General features: G+C 39.3%; 1 protein-coding gene across 3 annotated transcripts in view; it reads left to right on the top strand.

The window, feature by feature from the left end:
* The window catches only part of TTC28 (tetratricopeptide repeat domain 28), a 479,060-nt gene that overhangs the window by 242,552 nt on the left and 219,699 nt on the right, over positions 1–16,809 (top strand). For all 3 annotated transcript variants that reach the window (XM_075214617.1, XM_075214609.1, XM_075214626.1), the window contains one exon: positions 2,548–2,678. In XM_075214617.1, the coding sequence (XP_075070718.1) occupies positions 2,548–2,678 (131 nt within the window). The remainder of the gene's footprint in view (positions 1–2,547; positions 2,679–16,809) is intronic.

Genomic DNA, 16,809 nt, shown 5'->3' with positions numbered 1-16,809 from the left:
CACCACTTCTGTGCCAATCACCATCACCACTTCTGTGCCAATCACCATCTCTGTGCCCTTCACCACCTCTGTGCCCTTCACCATCACCACTTCTGTGCCAATCACCATCACCACTTCTGTGCCAATCACCATCTCTGTGCCCTTCACCACCTCTGTGACCATCACCACTTCTGTGCCCCTTCACCATCACCACTTCTGTGCCCCTTCACCATCACCACTTCTGTGCCCCTTCACCATCACCACTTCTGTCCCTTGTTTTACTTACCTTTCTATTGCGCGCTGCTCCTCCTCCGTCAGTCCAGATGTAAAAAAAAAAAAAAAGAAAGAGTCACGTGATCGCTCGTCAGGTCCCGGCAGCCTCTCCTCCTCTCTCTATCACTGAGACACCCCCCCCCCCCGCACGCGACTCGGGGGAGGGGCCGATTTTTTTTTTTCCATTTTTTTTTTAATTACTCCTGTCCCCCCAAGCTGTGCCCCCCCAGAGCCGCTAGGCCCTAGGCAGGTGCCTAGGTTGCCTAGCGGTAAATCCGGCCCTGCATGTAATAATGATTGGCTATTATTTCCTATAGATTCTATTCAGTCCAGACAATGTAGATTTGTTGTTGCATTAAGACTAATTTACAAAAGTGCAAATGCACCCAAATTGACAGGCTAGGTATAAGGATTTGTGGGTACATCTGCGGGATGCACTGGCTGATGGGAAGAGGTGACAGCTTACACTTTCAGTATATTGGGAGAAGCCCAATCACCAAGGAACACACCTATTTTCACCACAGAGGGATTTTCCTTGCTTCATAAACAGAATCATTTGTCTTAAAAGACAATGTCACCTATTTGCCTGTAAAAATAACAATAGTTAATTCCCTTTGCACCTGCCACATAAGAATGTTATTGTTGCCTATGACAACACGGATGGGCCTATATTTCTGGAAGGTGATATAGTTAGACTAAAAATGAACAATGTCCGTTACATGGCAATCTTGAGCAATGTATTTCCACATTTGCACAACAAAAAAGCAACAGAGAGTTCAAAATAAAGAGGGATCATATCAGGGATCAATTTATTTACCAGCATCATCATAGCTTGCATGGCACAGCTGACTTATAATCTACACATTTCATTAAAGTAGTTTTTTCAACCCAATGCACCCCTTTTCTTTGTGTTTACATTGCCTAGAGGTTTTGTAGGATGCTATGTGTATTTTCTTACATTTAACATTGGGGAATTGGCAGCACAGAGAGGGGGCGCGGCCGTTTAGTAGGGGTGTGGGCTCAGAAGAGACAACTTTTTAAAATTATTGGTGGTGATCATCTTAATCCCCCTCCCATATGACTGAAAAATGCCAATGCATAGACATGGAGAGTGGCGGCAGCACAACTACTGTGGATGCTCGAGGACCCACAGCACCGACAGTGCTGGCTCCTATGTGCGGTGGACCCACAGCACCGACAGTGCTGGCTCCTATGTGCGGTGGACCCACAGCACCGACAGTGCTGGCTCCTATGTGCGGTGGACCCACAGCACCGACAGTGCTGGCTCCTATGTGCGGTGGACCCACAGCACCGACAGTGCTGGCTCCTATGTGCGGTGGACCCACAGCACCGACAGTGCTGGCTCCTATGTGCGGTGGACCCACAGCACCGACAGTGCTGGCTCCTATGTGCGGTGGACCCACAGCACCGACAGTGCTGGCTCCTATGTGCGGTGGACCCACAGCACCGACAGTGCTGGCTCCTATGTGCGGTAGACCCACAGCACCGACAGTGCTGGCTCCTATGTGCGGTGGTGAATGTTGACACAACAGACAGTCCCAGTAGTTGGGGCAAAAGTCCAAAATTTTGGGCAATTGGGACTGTTCCACGTAATCCGGACAGTCAGGGAGGTATATTATTATATTCATTGCCAAGATTTTTAAATAGTTTCCAGGGCCTCTTTTTTTTTTATTAATAATCGTACATTATGATGTGCAGAAATATGTCATGTTTAGGTTTATACCCTGCAGAGGTTGTGATAACTTCTTTCCACTTAGAGAATCGGGGAACATCATGTATTTTAACAAGCGGTGCCAAAGCTTTTGCAAACAGCTGTATAATGAGTTATTAATTAATCTTATCAGTAGTTTTTTACATTTTAAAATAAATGTGATATTTCCCTTAAATAAGTTAACAAATATGCATTTATGAAAAGAGAATATTTTAGTTGCATAGAAATTCACTATTACTATTATGTCACAATAGTTGTTTTAAAATTAAGCTGTACAAACTTCATCCACCTGTTACATTGTTATAGTTATGTCATCATCTTTTTCAGTGCTATGCAGTAAGTATAGGCAGCTGCTGTATTACAAACATAGCCGTATGGTGTAAATTCTATTTATACTGCTCTGTAATGAAAAATACATTTATTTTTTTCCTTGCACAAATCATCCACGGTCTTAGTGTCCACATAGACTGAATGCTACGTGGATGATTGTTTTTATATATTGAAGCGTTTTCTATACCATGGTGATATCTTTTGTATAACATTGTTGTATTAATCTGATGTAGGTGACCAGACGGGAGAATGCCGAGCCTATGGGAATCTGGGATCTGCATTCTTTTCCAAAGGAAACTTTCGGGAGGCACTTACAAACCACAGACATCAGCTAGTTCTTGCCATGAAACTAAAGGAGAGAGAGGTAAGAGGACAGTGTAAGCACACTGAACCATACATTGCTTAAGCATGGATCCCAACAGTCTCGGGATTCCAATATTTGTTCCTGAAAATGTCCCTATTTATCAGTATTGATCAACTGTACATTAAGATTATTTACATTGAATGTAATTCTCGTTATCTGTTTTTATCCTCTGCTCTTTATAAAATGATATTTAATAATGTGGAGTATTCATAATGCATATAATTACATAATATAAACATTCATTAAGCATACCAAGGTCCTTATACACATACTGACCATGACGTGCTTAGACACAATGGGGCTCAATTAGATTTGGACGTACATCAATTTTTTGAGCATAAGACATGCATTTCCATACTGTGCACACATCCATATCTAGAGGTTTCGTTTCAATGACTAATGTTATGCCTGAAGAGGCAGAACAGGAGATGACTAGTGTAGTCTTGAGTACACTAAGGGCATGTTCACGTAATTGCAATTAGACATGGACACATCCGCAGATACATCTTTTGGAGGCGAATCTGTTGTGATAACTCAAGGGCTGGTGCAACAATATGCAATGATGCACTTTCTAGCCGCTTCTTATTGGCTGATTGTGTATTGACCCCAAGGGCTGATGGTACTTAACTTATTAGCATTGCAGCTATATTATATCAAGTCGCAGATGTTTATTTGCATTACTTAATTGCTATTTCCATTTGGCATACTATAGGAAAGAAGATTCTCATTTGAAGGGTAAACAACAGATATGGATATGTTTATATTTAATTACATATTGTTTGAAAAATATGACTTTTGCATTTATTTATATCTGTCAATACAGTATTCTCTCTTGAGCATATGAACTTCATTGCATTGTTAGATTGTGTACAGATAGAGCATTTACTACTAAGCCATGACTCTACCCAATTGTGGGTTGTAAGTATACACACTTGAACATCTAACGCAAATGCTGCTGTTTGCATGAGATGTGCCAAACTCAACCTATACATGTAACTTACACTAACTGTAAGTACATGGGTGTGTCCAGCTCTAAATGAGTCCCAAAATGTCCCTGGAAATGAATTTAGAACGTTGGCAAGTATGCAAAAGTAGTTTTCTATATAACAGTCTTGTTTTTTTAAAACAATTTGTCTCTTATCTACCATGTCATATAATATTTAAGATAAATTGTACTATTATCATAGCCAGTAAGCTCTCATGCCGTTAGTATATGCTGTGTGTCCTCATGAAGAAAAAAACCAAACCAGACACTGTAAGAATGGTAGCCTGAAAGGATGCCTAGATATATACTTATACTCCGCAAATACAGAACAGGCAGAAGACTAGCCCACATATACCTACAAGTCATATGTTTTCTCTCTGTGTTGACTTTTAATTTCCATATTAACAATGCATATCTATTGCTTATGATGGGGTTTCTTATTGCTTATAATGAATAATAAATTCTAAAGCGATGTAATCACTAAGAACCAGTGTTTGAAGTAGTCCGTTATACAACGGTATGATATTCTGGCACTGCACAGTCTAACTCAGCACTTGGTGTCACAATCAAATTTGTCTCCAATGCAGAAGTGGGTGAGCTATTTTCATAGGTTTCAGTTCATTTCGGTCTACAGAACAAGTCTGCCGCTTTTATAACTTAGTAATAGAGACGCACTGCAAAATAAAAGTTAATTCACCCGAAACATTGGTTTGGACTGTTCAGATTTTGGAGACTTGGGAGGTAAGCAGTAAGGTCTATTTGCACATTTAACAACTAAAAAAACCTCCACATAGATGGACTTATTCTATAAGTCTCAGTTCAGGATCAATAATTTGGCATCAAAATGGGTGGAAAACGGAATCCCCCTCTCTGTAAATTGACATTTACTAAAAGGGGCGTGTATGACCTCTGTAATAAAATATGTCGGAAATACTGTATTGTTGGAGGCTAGATCCCAAACAGAAATGCAGCTATGATAATGTTTAATTTCATAAATTCATATATCCTGAAACCTTTACTATAATTCAGGACTATTAGTCATAATTATATCACAAGCAGTCAACTCAATTAGACCCTGGGAATAAATAACCTATTTTATTATTTCAGTATGAGTAAAGTGATATGGGATGCTCATAACATCATCTATTTTTCTGCTTGATATATGCTGCAAATCATAAGCAGCCCTAGAAGCTGGAAACATTTGCAGCTTGTTATCATTTCATGAGGTAAACTATTCCTGAATATACATTTTGTTTCACACAAGTTTACATCACCATCCATCGTCTACATGTAGTGTTAGATAATCCTGCCTGACCCTTCTGGAGACTGGCGTGTGCTCAAGGACTTTATTACATAACAATGTTTTCTTTTAAACTATACCAGGCAGTTCTGACTATTCAGTTCTAGAAATGGTTGTTACCCCCTTTTATCGTGTGTTTGACTAGGGTCCTTGTGTGCCTTTTTGTTATCATTCTTCATCCTGTTTTCTGAGTGTATCATTTTTGGAAGTGGAAGTACACCAAGAAATTTGTTTTCTTGTTTACCTTAGCTATGCACAGCAACTTGCTCATGTTATTCTTCATTCTTCCCCCTCTATTTATGCACACCTCATAACATTACCCAGGTGCGTAAGAAGGGGGCAGGGTATATAAAGTTAGTGGTGTCCCAACCTGGTCACTCATGCACAGTGGAACTGGAAGCCCTATCTCTGGTGAAAACACAAATTTTCGCTGGAGCTAGGGCTGTTCTCAGTTTGATAAATAGAGACCTTAGAGATAAAAAAAAGGAGCAAGGTCTCCCAACACAACAGAATAGTGATATGAGGCTCCTGCCAAAGTGATTGCAAACTCCATATGAAACAAGGTTCATATATCCAGCTTATACTTGTCAACTTTATATTCCACCCCTCTGGGAAATGTCATAGAGTAGGTCAAGTGGCAAGTGTGGGGGCTGTGGTGATGTGATTTATATCACGTGGTACCTCCCCCACTGTGCTATACCCAATTTGCGGCATCATGCAGTGGGGTTGGGCCACTATGATGCCAATTATGTCAACAAGCCACATCTCTGCCCATTTCACTAGGAAAGTGGGCAGTGTCCGGGATGGTACCTGCTCTTCTGGGAGTCCGGGACAGCTCCCTGAAATCTGTGACTCTTCCAGACATTCTGGAAGCATAGTAAAGTATGATACACTTTGCTTTTTTCTTCTTTACAAATTTCTTGTCTTTGCAAGAAGCACTCTTGTCTATTTACTGACCTTTATTAGACTTTGATTCTACTGTATATAATTAAAAATGATGGGTTTGTACTGTGGCCCTATTCTTAATTAGTTCACTTTCAGTCATGCATCAGTAGAGTGATAAAGCAAACATGATTTATAACTGCATAGTAAGTGAAGAACAAAGGAAACTTATAATATGAGAAACTAACTAAGAGAACTATCACTTCTATCTAAATTGAATCCATTAATTATATTACCGTCATTAGTTCATACAGGCCCTTCGTAATGTGCACTCTACAAGCCAATGTTCTTAACTCCATGTAAATTAATTTTATGACAGGCTAGGAAATGGGGTCTAGGAATACAACATAGACATTATGGGGTTGATTGAGAATTGAATATGAAGTTGCGTATTAACAAAGATGCATCTTCACATCTTAAGATACAAGGAGCCTTAAATCTAATATATAAATGCAACAGGAGCAAAGATGAGACAATCATAATCATCAACTCAAAACCTTACACCTTGGTAGGTGCACAATTTACTGCTTGTAGCTAAAGTACGTCAAGATCTGTGTAACTCAAAATAAGGCACATCTCAAAGGGACATAAGTAACTTGCTCCTGCAAACCCTTTACCATTCTGCACTTGTACTTTAACCCTGATCCACAACTCCAAGTGCAAATTCAAGATAGGGAAAGCCCTAAATACGGACACAAGTTGTGCACATGCAATTGCCTCAAATTTGGACGAAAACTCATGTACTTTGCACACATTCCCTTTAAAGCAACTCTAAATCTGGCCCTACATTTTTTACTAGTATTGCCATTAACAAACCAGTTTTATGCTCTAAGAGGCTTAAGCGCATAGTCTCAAATATCTTAAAAAAATAATATTATTTGACACCTGGACAAATAATTAGATGTTATTGACAACAAACAGATATCCCACTTACTTGAAATCTGAAACTTTTGGATATCCTTTTTGGAAACGGCCATAGGAAATTAGTTGTGTGATTCTGGTGACATCATTTAGACCACAAGCCGTCCTAGGTATATAATATTGTTGTCATTGGCATACCTACCAGAGATTTATGTAACACATGCATTTTCTTCATGCTTCTAGCGCTTCTGACTGATGTGAATTCCATTTTACTTATTGGTTTTTTTTATACTAAAGTAATAAGATAGCTGCTCAACTGGCTTAATTGTCACATTCAAATGAATACTTACTCTTTCCACTACCTTTGACAAATATTTATGGTACAATGTTAAACCTTATTCCTGGCAAAACTAAAACTGGATAGTTTATCTTAAGAAACCACCCTGCTCTGTCTATGTTCTCTGGTTCAATGAATATGAGATTGGCTGTAGAGAGAAATACCACCAAATACCACGTCCTGATCTTGGCAATGTCCCTGCTGTGCCACATTTTCTCCACTTATTGCAGACCATGGGGGTAAACGTATAAACTTCCGATTTATTCAACTCGCCGGAAATCGGCCACTTTGCAGGAAAAATTTAAAGCGGCGATGGCTTATAAAGGCAAGTTTGAAAAAAAGTGGCGAGTTGAAAAAAATCGGAGGTTCATACATTTACCCCCATGACTATTCCAATTGGATGCAACCAAAAATAGCTAGGAAATCCCACAGAAACAGCGGATCTCTATTTGGGGTTAATCACAATCACTTTCATTACTGGCAGGTGTATGCTAATTACCTTTAGCATGATTTTCCTTAATGAATCAGCCCTTAGCCTCTGTGGATGCATTTCCAAAGAACAGAGAGTACGCTTGGACCTTATAGTGTGCTGTACCATATAGCCATACTCTTGCAAGACCAAAGTGATTTAGGGGTCTCATCCAATGAGCTTTGTAAATGTGTTCCTCATATGTTTTATTTGTTTTTCCAACAGCAATGAGGAAAACACACCTTGATGATGTGATATATGATACAACATATTGTAGCCAAAACAAATAAACAAATATTGTGTAATGCAAAAAAAACCAACAACACTACATCACACTGTAACCATAGAACACCGTGGCAGTAGTCCAAAAACAGGTCTGCAATATCCATATATAATAAAGCCCTTTGGGAGAGGTATTTAAATATATTGAAATTAAAATTTAAATGATGTAATTACAGTTTTATATATTATCCAGTATTTATTAGGGCATTTCATGCTCCTGTGGCATGCTCTGCTATAGGCAGCACTTCAACTAGGTGTAATTGATCCCTGTGAAGAACACCTCAACCGTATAGACGAGCGTTCAATAAACACTGCATGGACCATGGACGCAAGAATATAGGACATGCTTCATCCATGGATCATTCAGCATTCACTCGTGTTTACTGTCAATTCGATCTTTATAGGGTTCAATGGTCCTGGTTATGCTGCGTTGGGCAAATGAGGAGTATAGATTAGGCAGTATGTAGTATCATGGGCACATAAAAAGCACCTTTACGCATGAGCCTATAAGGTATAATAAGATGCACTGAGAAGATAGATGAAAATGTCAGACGCAGACCATTTTAGGGGAAATATCGAGTCAATGCTTATATATTAATGGACTACATTTTTTGCTGTGTTCTTTACAGTGTTGGATAACCAGAATTGTTAGTTTTTTGCTTGTTTTGTGGTGTTTCTGCCTCATCCTTACTGAGCATTCACAAAACAATGCCCACTTGACTTATGAAGAATGAGAACCTGCTGAACGAAATGCTATAAAATGCTCTGTTTCAGGTAGATTAAACAAGCCATCCTTTCACACACACAAACACATGGATCTAACAGACTGGGTAAAATCTGCTGCTTTGTCAATAAAAAGGTGCTGTCTTTTGAAGGAAAGCTAGGAGTACAGCAGAAAATATGAAAGATTCCCCAGCAATACAATGAGACATAATGACTTTCACAGAATAATAGAAAGAGCCAATGGCAGATTCTATTTCATAAATCTTTGTTTCCCAGGCACTAAGCTACAAATACCTATTTGAGGCTTCACTGCATTATCGTCAGCACGTCCAGGCTTAGCAGAAAAAAAAAGCAAAACTAATAGTGCAATATGTCAACACTTTCAAAGATTCAGAATAATATTCCCATGATCTGCTGTCTCTTTCCATATGTTTTATTTGCTTATTAAAAGCTCAGAAATCTCCAATGTCCAAATCATTGAGAAAAAAAATATTTTTGTGGGAGAGACACATGGATTATAAATTGTCAAGATAAAATGTTCTCTTCGTTCGTGTCAATTTATTGCATATTGTAATATATATTACAAAATTTTATCGGGAAAGAACGACAAATACTGAGTGCTACATTTTTGTGATTCACTATCCTCGCAATGAAACACCGGGCTAGATTTAGTGTAAGATGTATGTCCATTTGCATACAATATATTTGCGTTCTTTCACATTGCGCATCCTCAGAAAGTGAACATACTGCGGTAGTTCGGACCTGCGACTTTTTGGCAATTACAACTCATTGCGCCGGAAAGAGGAGTGACAGGGGAAGGAAGGGGTGTTTATACGTAGCCAACGTACAATAAGGGCATGTTCGAGCAATTGTGTACGGATTCACACTGGAACATAGTCGCTGATACAGCTGAAACATGCTGTTTACGCTTGTTTTGCACTCTGAATCAAGCACACTGTGTACAATCTAGAAAGGACTATGCTAAACATGAAGTATGCAAAGCTCCCTTTTACTGACTGGTACACAGGCAAAATAATAACAGCGAAATTATGATAGTAGGTATAATCATTTGGAGTAGGGCAGCACGGTGGCTAAGTGGTTAGCACTTCTGCCGTACAGCGCTGGGGTCATGAGTTCAATTCTCGACCATGGCCTTAACTGTGAGGAGTTTGTATGTTCTCCCTGTGTTTGCGTGGGTTTCCTCCTTTTTTTCTATACATATATTACAACTTTTATCTTAATCTCAGTATTGTTATCTGAACAACCTAATGTTAGCAAAAGTTATATTTTAACAAAATAATTATGCACTTTGTACTAAATTGATAACAATAGTAATAGTAGACTATAAGATATTGGGTTTCCTGTGTAAGATAGTAAAATGTGTGTGTGGTGCGGAACATGTTAATGTGTTTTTTGAATGTTCTACCATAATAAAACAAGTGCAAATTTTGAGTCTCTTTCTCTTATAGCAGACAATATAGAGAGTGGGTTTCCAGGATGTAAGAACCTGCTACCACTAGCTAACACCCACTAAATTACCAGATCTCATAAACACACATGACACCAAATTGTGGCTGAAGGTCAGGCCACATCTTTATTATTTTACACACATGTTCACAGATATCCTTGTACTTATATATTTATCAGTCTTTACCAGCACATACCAGCCACAAATATGTCAATAAACCCAAACACCAACTCTCCCCTACTGTCACGGAAAATAAGAGGGATCAAGGTTATGGATGCAGCTAGGTATTCTTCAGGGCCAAGCCTAGATTACATAGCCTACACCTTATCCACATCTAGCTCCATGCTAGGCAATTCCTACTTAATCCTTGTTAACCCCAATTTTCTATCTACTTAATCCTTGCTAACCCCACTTTTAACCCTACACAATTCTACATTCTGGCAACTAATCAGGATAGGGCAGCACGGTGGCTTAGTGGTTAGCACTTCAGTCTCACAGCACTGGGGTCATGAGTTCAATTCCCGACCATGGCCTTATCTGTGAGGAGTTTTTTTGTTCTCCCTGTGTTTGCGTGGGTTCCTCCGGGTGCTCTGGTGTCCTCCCACACTCCAAAAACATAATAGTAGGTTAACTGGCTGCTATCAAAATTGACCCTAGTCTCTGTGTGTGTGTGTATGTTAGGGAATTTAAGCTACAATGGGGCAGGGACTGATGTGAATGAGTTCTCTGTACAGCATTTCAGAATTAGTGGCGCCATATAAATAACCGATAATGATCATAGGAAAGAGATTATCTGCCCACTATCTGTTCTTACAGTTTTCACTATCTGTTAAAGCTGCTGGTTACACAAAGCTTTACTAACATCTAATAAAAAGAGATAGTGCAGCTGCCCACCCTCCCCCAGCCAGAGCCCGGGGTTACTCCCTGATGCCGTTTCTTTCAGAGGTCCTCCATTCCTCTTACAGCCCCAGACGAAAAACCAGAGGGTTGTGAGCAGGAGGACCAATCAGAAGCTGCAATCACTAGCTTTAAGTTTTTCTCCACATTTCATAAATAGGACTAATTTTCTAACTGGCCTTGAAATTGAATAAATAACATTCACATTTAATAAATAGGTCTTTTCCACTCAACAAGGCCCAACATTAAATTAGTACCATAAGACCTTTCCACCCAAAATCAGTCCCGACTTTAAATTATTAACATTCATATTTAATTTCTAGGCCTCATCATCATCATCAACATTTATTTATATAGCGCCAGCAAATTCCGTAGCGCTTTACAATTGGGAACAAACATTAATAAGACAATACTGGGTAATACATATAGACATAGAGGTAAGAGAACCCTGCTCGCAAGCTTACAATCTATAGGACAATGGGAGTTAGCTCCTTTCCCCCCAAGCCACCATCACAATTAAATAGCATTGACATTTCATAAAAAGGCTTATTTTCCAGAATGATCCCCAACATTAAATTATGAGCACCCACATGTAATATGTAGACATGCATTGCATTAATATCCCCTCTAATATACATATTGCCCCCACGTTACACTAACAGCTTCCACATTAAATACAAAGCCACCATATTAATTTAATAACTCCCACATAACATGTATGTTTCCGCATTACATTAATATATACATTTTCCCTATCCCCAACCCTATTTGTACGGTATCAGAGGCAGCCTCCTCTGTCTGCCTCCCGAACGGTCTCTACACCAGCTACATGTGTGGAGGGGAGGGGAGCTGTGAAGACAGAATGAAGGAAAGGGGTAGAATGGATCCTTGATTTGTGGTGCAGCCCATACAAAAAGTTGTCTAGTTGAGGAGCAACCACCCATCAGGGAGCATATTGATGTAGGGGTGGAACCTTGTAGGCCGGGGCAGCTACAATAAAGCCCTCCAAATCTATTTTTTTTGTTGGAGGAGAGAGAGAATACAAAAAATGGATCAAACGGCCCCATGACTTTATGGGGCTGTCTGCCAACCATGATAACTCTGTGAACACCGAGTCCTATCCATCCCTGATTCAGTGGCACGATACTAAGCCAATTTTATGCCTGCTAGTCTGAACACAGGACTGTCTACTATAAAATAAAATAAATGTTCTTTCTATCTCTGTATGTTGTGGTCTATGGCTGACAACTGGGAAGCAATGTAAGGGGATGGAGTTCCCATCAACTCACAGAATCCTCTAATCATTTCAAATTTGATGGAAAGCTGTGTAGGAGACAAGACTGTCAGATTCAACATGTTATCTATCTTAGCGCTTTTAATTAAATCAACAAAGCGAAAAGAAAATGATCATAGAAAACCATACATTATAATACATTCTCAGGATATTATCACATGTAGGATAGATGACAGGATGAAGAAATAATGAAAACACTGTCCACTGAAGCTGAAACATGATCAGAGGCAATGCATGGAGATCTGTCTGCTCACACACACTCCTTGTTAAGTTTGGTTTAGAACTGAAGAACAAGAATCAATCACTTACAAGCTGGTGATCATCCCTGACATCTACATTTCAGAAATAAATGCTAAATAAATGTTAGCAACTCTAATACTTTTCCCTATGCCATACTTTATGAGTTGATACGAATATATCTAGATGTGTATTACTTGCCGTATGTAACACTTTAAAATATCTAATTGGACCCAAGAGGATAGAGCCTGTTTATTTAGTGCATACAAAAGGCAGACCTATTCAATGCAACGGTCTTTATTTTGTTGTATAAGATAACTGTTTATAAAGAGCAATTATGCTAGTCATATACTCAAATATAACAAACCGTTTTATATCTTCCATATACAGAAAGATACATTTTAGTAATAAAACACCAAATCCAGTGATGCAGATACTTTGTTTCTATATGGTTCTATATACTGTGATGTTTTTATTTGGACAATATCTCTTGTGATGAAAAAAAAAAGTGTCACCTTGAATTGTTTGCTTGAATGACTTTAGGTTTTATGAACCTTTTATGTCAGTAAATGGCATGAAAGATTTTCTGAAGAGCTTGTCTTTAATTCATTGTGTAGGGACAATAAAATACAGCAGAATGGAAAGGACACGGGCACAGCAGTGGTTTGGTTTGTGAAATATTTTAACAATAAGTTGGTGATTGTCGTTTATATTCCTAACATCCTGTGCAGTGGTGAAAGTGGACATTTAGAAGTGGTGGTATGGAAAATGGAAGTGAATGGAATTTGATAGTTTTACAATGAATTCAGTAGGAGAGGTGCTAGGTATAGCATACCACCAAATAACAGCCCACTTCCACCACTGATCTTGCAGTATCTCACACGTGGCAGGGGTCCCACACAAGACTCCTGTGGTTCTGATACTTGGTAGGTTTATACTGACATTTAAACTAGATGGAGTTGCCCTTTAAAGACACGGCACGGTGGCTTAGTGGTTAGCACTTCTACCTCACAGCACTGGGGTCATAAGTTCAATTCCCGACCATGACCTTATCTGTGTGGAGTTTGCATGTTCTCGTTGTGTTTGCGTGGGTTTCCTCCAGGTTCTCTGGTTTCCTCCCACACTCCAAAAACATACTAGTAGGTTAATTGGCTGCTAACAAATTGACCCTAGTCTGTGTGTGTGTGCTAAGGAATTTTCGACTGTAAGCTCCAATGGGGCAGGGACTGATGTGAGTTCTCTGTACAGCGCTACTGAATTAGTGGCGCTATATAAATAAATGATGATGATGAACCTCCAATATTTTGCGTAATTGTGTCTAGTGTTGGGTAATGCCGGTGTTCTGTTGAGTCTATAAACAAACCTTTTGCCTTGTCTCTTGTCACTTTCTGCTCATCCATATACATATATGGATTTATAATTATTGTATCATATAACTATGAAATACTGCCTAGTATGTACGGCTACTAGTAGCAATGCTTCCATCTGCATATTGGCAAGAGTGGGCCTATGTTGTACACAGTATAACAATGTGCTATACGTAAAGGTTATAGAATGCACAAGAGCAGCTGTTCCAGACCTCAGCTATGAACATTTGGCACTAAGACATGTATAAATTCCCACTTTTTACTAACATTCTCACAAAATGTCACAAATAAATACTTCAAATGGAATGCATAACATCACAGCGTAGTGGATAGGAATACCATATGGATTTAAAAATAGAAATACAAAGTTAAGTGATTGAATATGTTTTTTTTTATCGTGCCTCTGGTGATCAAGTACTCAAATACTAACTGACGTGGCATTTGAATTCTTGGCTTGGAGATACCACGCAGAAATACTTTACTGTCTCCTGGGTCGTCTCTCATATCCAAGGATGTACAAACAGCGAGAGGACTTATGGGAACACGAAAAGTAGCAACATGAACATTTACATCCCAGTATTGTAGGAAACCTCTTACAATACTGGACGTTGCACAATGTATTTGAAATGAATGTAGTCATTTAACTTTTTAAGATAATGAAATTCAATACAATATGTCTGAGAGCTGTGAAAGTTTCTAGTCTCCAAAACACATAGAAATAGCAACCTTTTACTAACATTCTGTGTTTTTTGTGGCTTTCCTCCCACACTCCAAAAACATATCGGTAGGCTAATTGGCTTCTGACAAAATGGACCCGAGTGTGTTTGTGTTGTATGCAATATAGACTGTAAACTCCAATGGGACAGAAACTGACTTGAATGATTCAATATTCTCTGTACAGCTCTGCATAGTATGACAGCGCTATATAAACAATAATAATAATAATAATACCTCCCAACATTAAAAATGGCCTGCAGCGCTGTACAGAGAACTCACTCACATCAATCCCTGCCCCATTGGAGCTTACAGTCTAAATTCCCTAACACACAACCACTAGTGTTAGCTTTGTCAGCATCCAATTAACCCACCAGTTTGTTTTTTGGTGTGTGGGAGGAGACCAATGCAAACACGAGGAGAACATACAAGCATCACACAGATAAGGCCATTGCCGGGAATCAAACTCATGACCCCAGTTCTATGAGGCAGAAATGCTAACCACTAAGCCACCGTAACATTTATTCCAAAACTTTTATTATAAGAAAGAGATCACAGCTTCCCATAGAGAGCTACACACACTAGAACTTAATAATACACAGTGTAAATGATGTTATAAATTTAGGGGCGAAGTAAAGTTATGGAAACCATTATCAGTTAGTTCGTAGAGACCTATATATACATCTGTCCCTAAAGGGGCACATTATGAAAGGTAAGACTGGTAGGGGAACTTTAGAGATAAAAAAAGTAGGTGTGACAATAGAATGTTCCTGAGAATCCTGCGAATTTTGGGGTGATCACCTTAACACCCGATAGAGCTGGCAAATCTATTGGGAAAACCTAATTTTTAAGTATGCTGTCTATCAGGCGCGGGCTGGGAGAGGGAAGCCCGGGGGGCACACAGGCCTGTCACGTGACGCGGCCGCCTGTGCGCTGACGTGGCCGCATCTCATGTCATCAGATGCGGCCGCGGTGAAAATGTGGTATAAAGCATCCGGGGGGGCGGCCGGCCAACCGGCCAGCCTACCCCCGGCCCTAATAGTGGTATGACTGAGCGGCCTGGGGGGGGGAGAGGGGGGGGGGGGCGCTGCCCCCCGGGCCAGCCCGCCCCTGCTGTCTATAGATAGATATGTGAAAGAGAGCGATAGGTAGATATGAGGAAGAGGGAGAGATGGATACAAGCTAATCTAGTGCCACAAGCGGATACAGGTATGGAAATAGTGCATGAAAGAGTACAAAACAGTAGTTTATAAACCAGACTTAAAATAAGTATTCTGACAAAAGACCCTGTTCCAAGATGCTTATTATGTAAACAATGCTATAAACTGGAATCAGATTTGTAATTTAAGTTTCTCTTCAAAAGGATTGTGTATCAAAACAATTTTGTTTGACCGGCAGACAAAAAAATCAAAGATATACATTATTGGGATATCATGATAAACTGTATCCTCATTTCCTTGTTATCTAAAATAATGTTTGATGTGCTTTCATCTCTGCCAGCTTCCACTGACATGTGGATACAATATGTGTAAATACAAATGGGCATTTTAAATTCTCTACATGAATATCCCCAGAGCAAAAGTACAGATTAAAAATTGGATGGAGCATCACCGAAATGAATAAAATAATACACACTCAATTCCTATGCTACTGTTTCATAGGTTAGCAACTACAGGTGGCTATATGTCCCTGGGAATTAGCTTGAAGACACAAACATATACTGTATATTTCAAAATGTAATTAGAGTTTGTTTTATTTGGTGTCAGAAAAAGAATATGAATGTGAAAAGAAAGTGATGCTATAGTGATTGTTATAATCTAATATTAATATGTCACTCTACTGAATTATATCAGGAAATGGTCATAAAGGAATTCTAGGATTCTATTCTGATTTATATGTTAATCATGGAATCACTTGCAGGGATTGTTTATTAAATACCCCAGGGCTGGCACCTCCATGACTCTCTTCCACTAGGTTTCATTTTATTGCTCTGAAATTCAAAGCTGCCACGTGTTGTTCCGATTGATATTTGACGGATGTTGTGGTTTAACCATTGATTTGTGTAAAACCAGTTTCCAGAAGGTTACGCCTCAATTTATTTATCTGGAAATAACTAAGGATTAACTAAATATTTTTTCCTCTTGGTTAAATAGGATGTTTTCGCCAGAGACAGTGCTTCACCCTATCTATCAAGGGGGTTACCGCCGGCAATAGGAAGTTAACTCCCGCCGGAGATGAGGCTCGCCGGGTTTCAC

This window comes from Mixophyes fleayi, chromosome 1, assembly GCF_038048845.1.
Source record: "Mixophyes fleayi isolate aMixFle1 chromosome 1, aMixFle1.hap1, whole genome shotgun sequence".
In the NCBI taxonomy this organism is placed as follows: Eukaryota; Metazoa; Chordata; class Amphibia; order Anura; family Limnodynastidae; genus Mixophyes; species Mixophyes fleayi.
The sequence above is the reverse complement of the archived record's forward strand: the minus strand, read 5'-3'. Positions and strand labels throughout refer to the sequence as shown.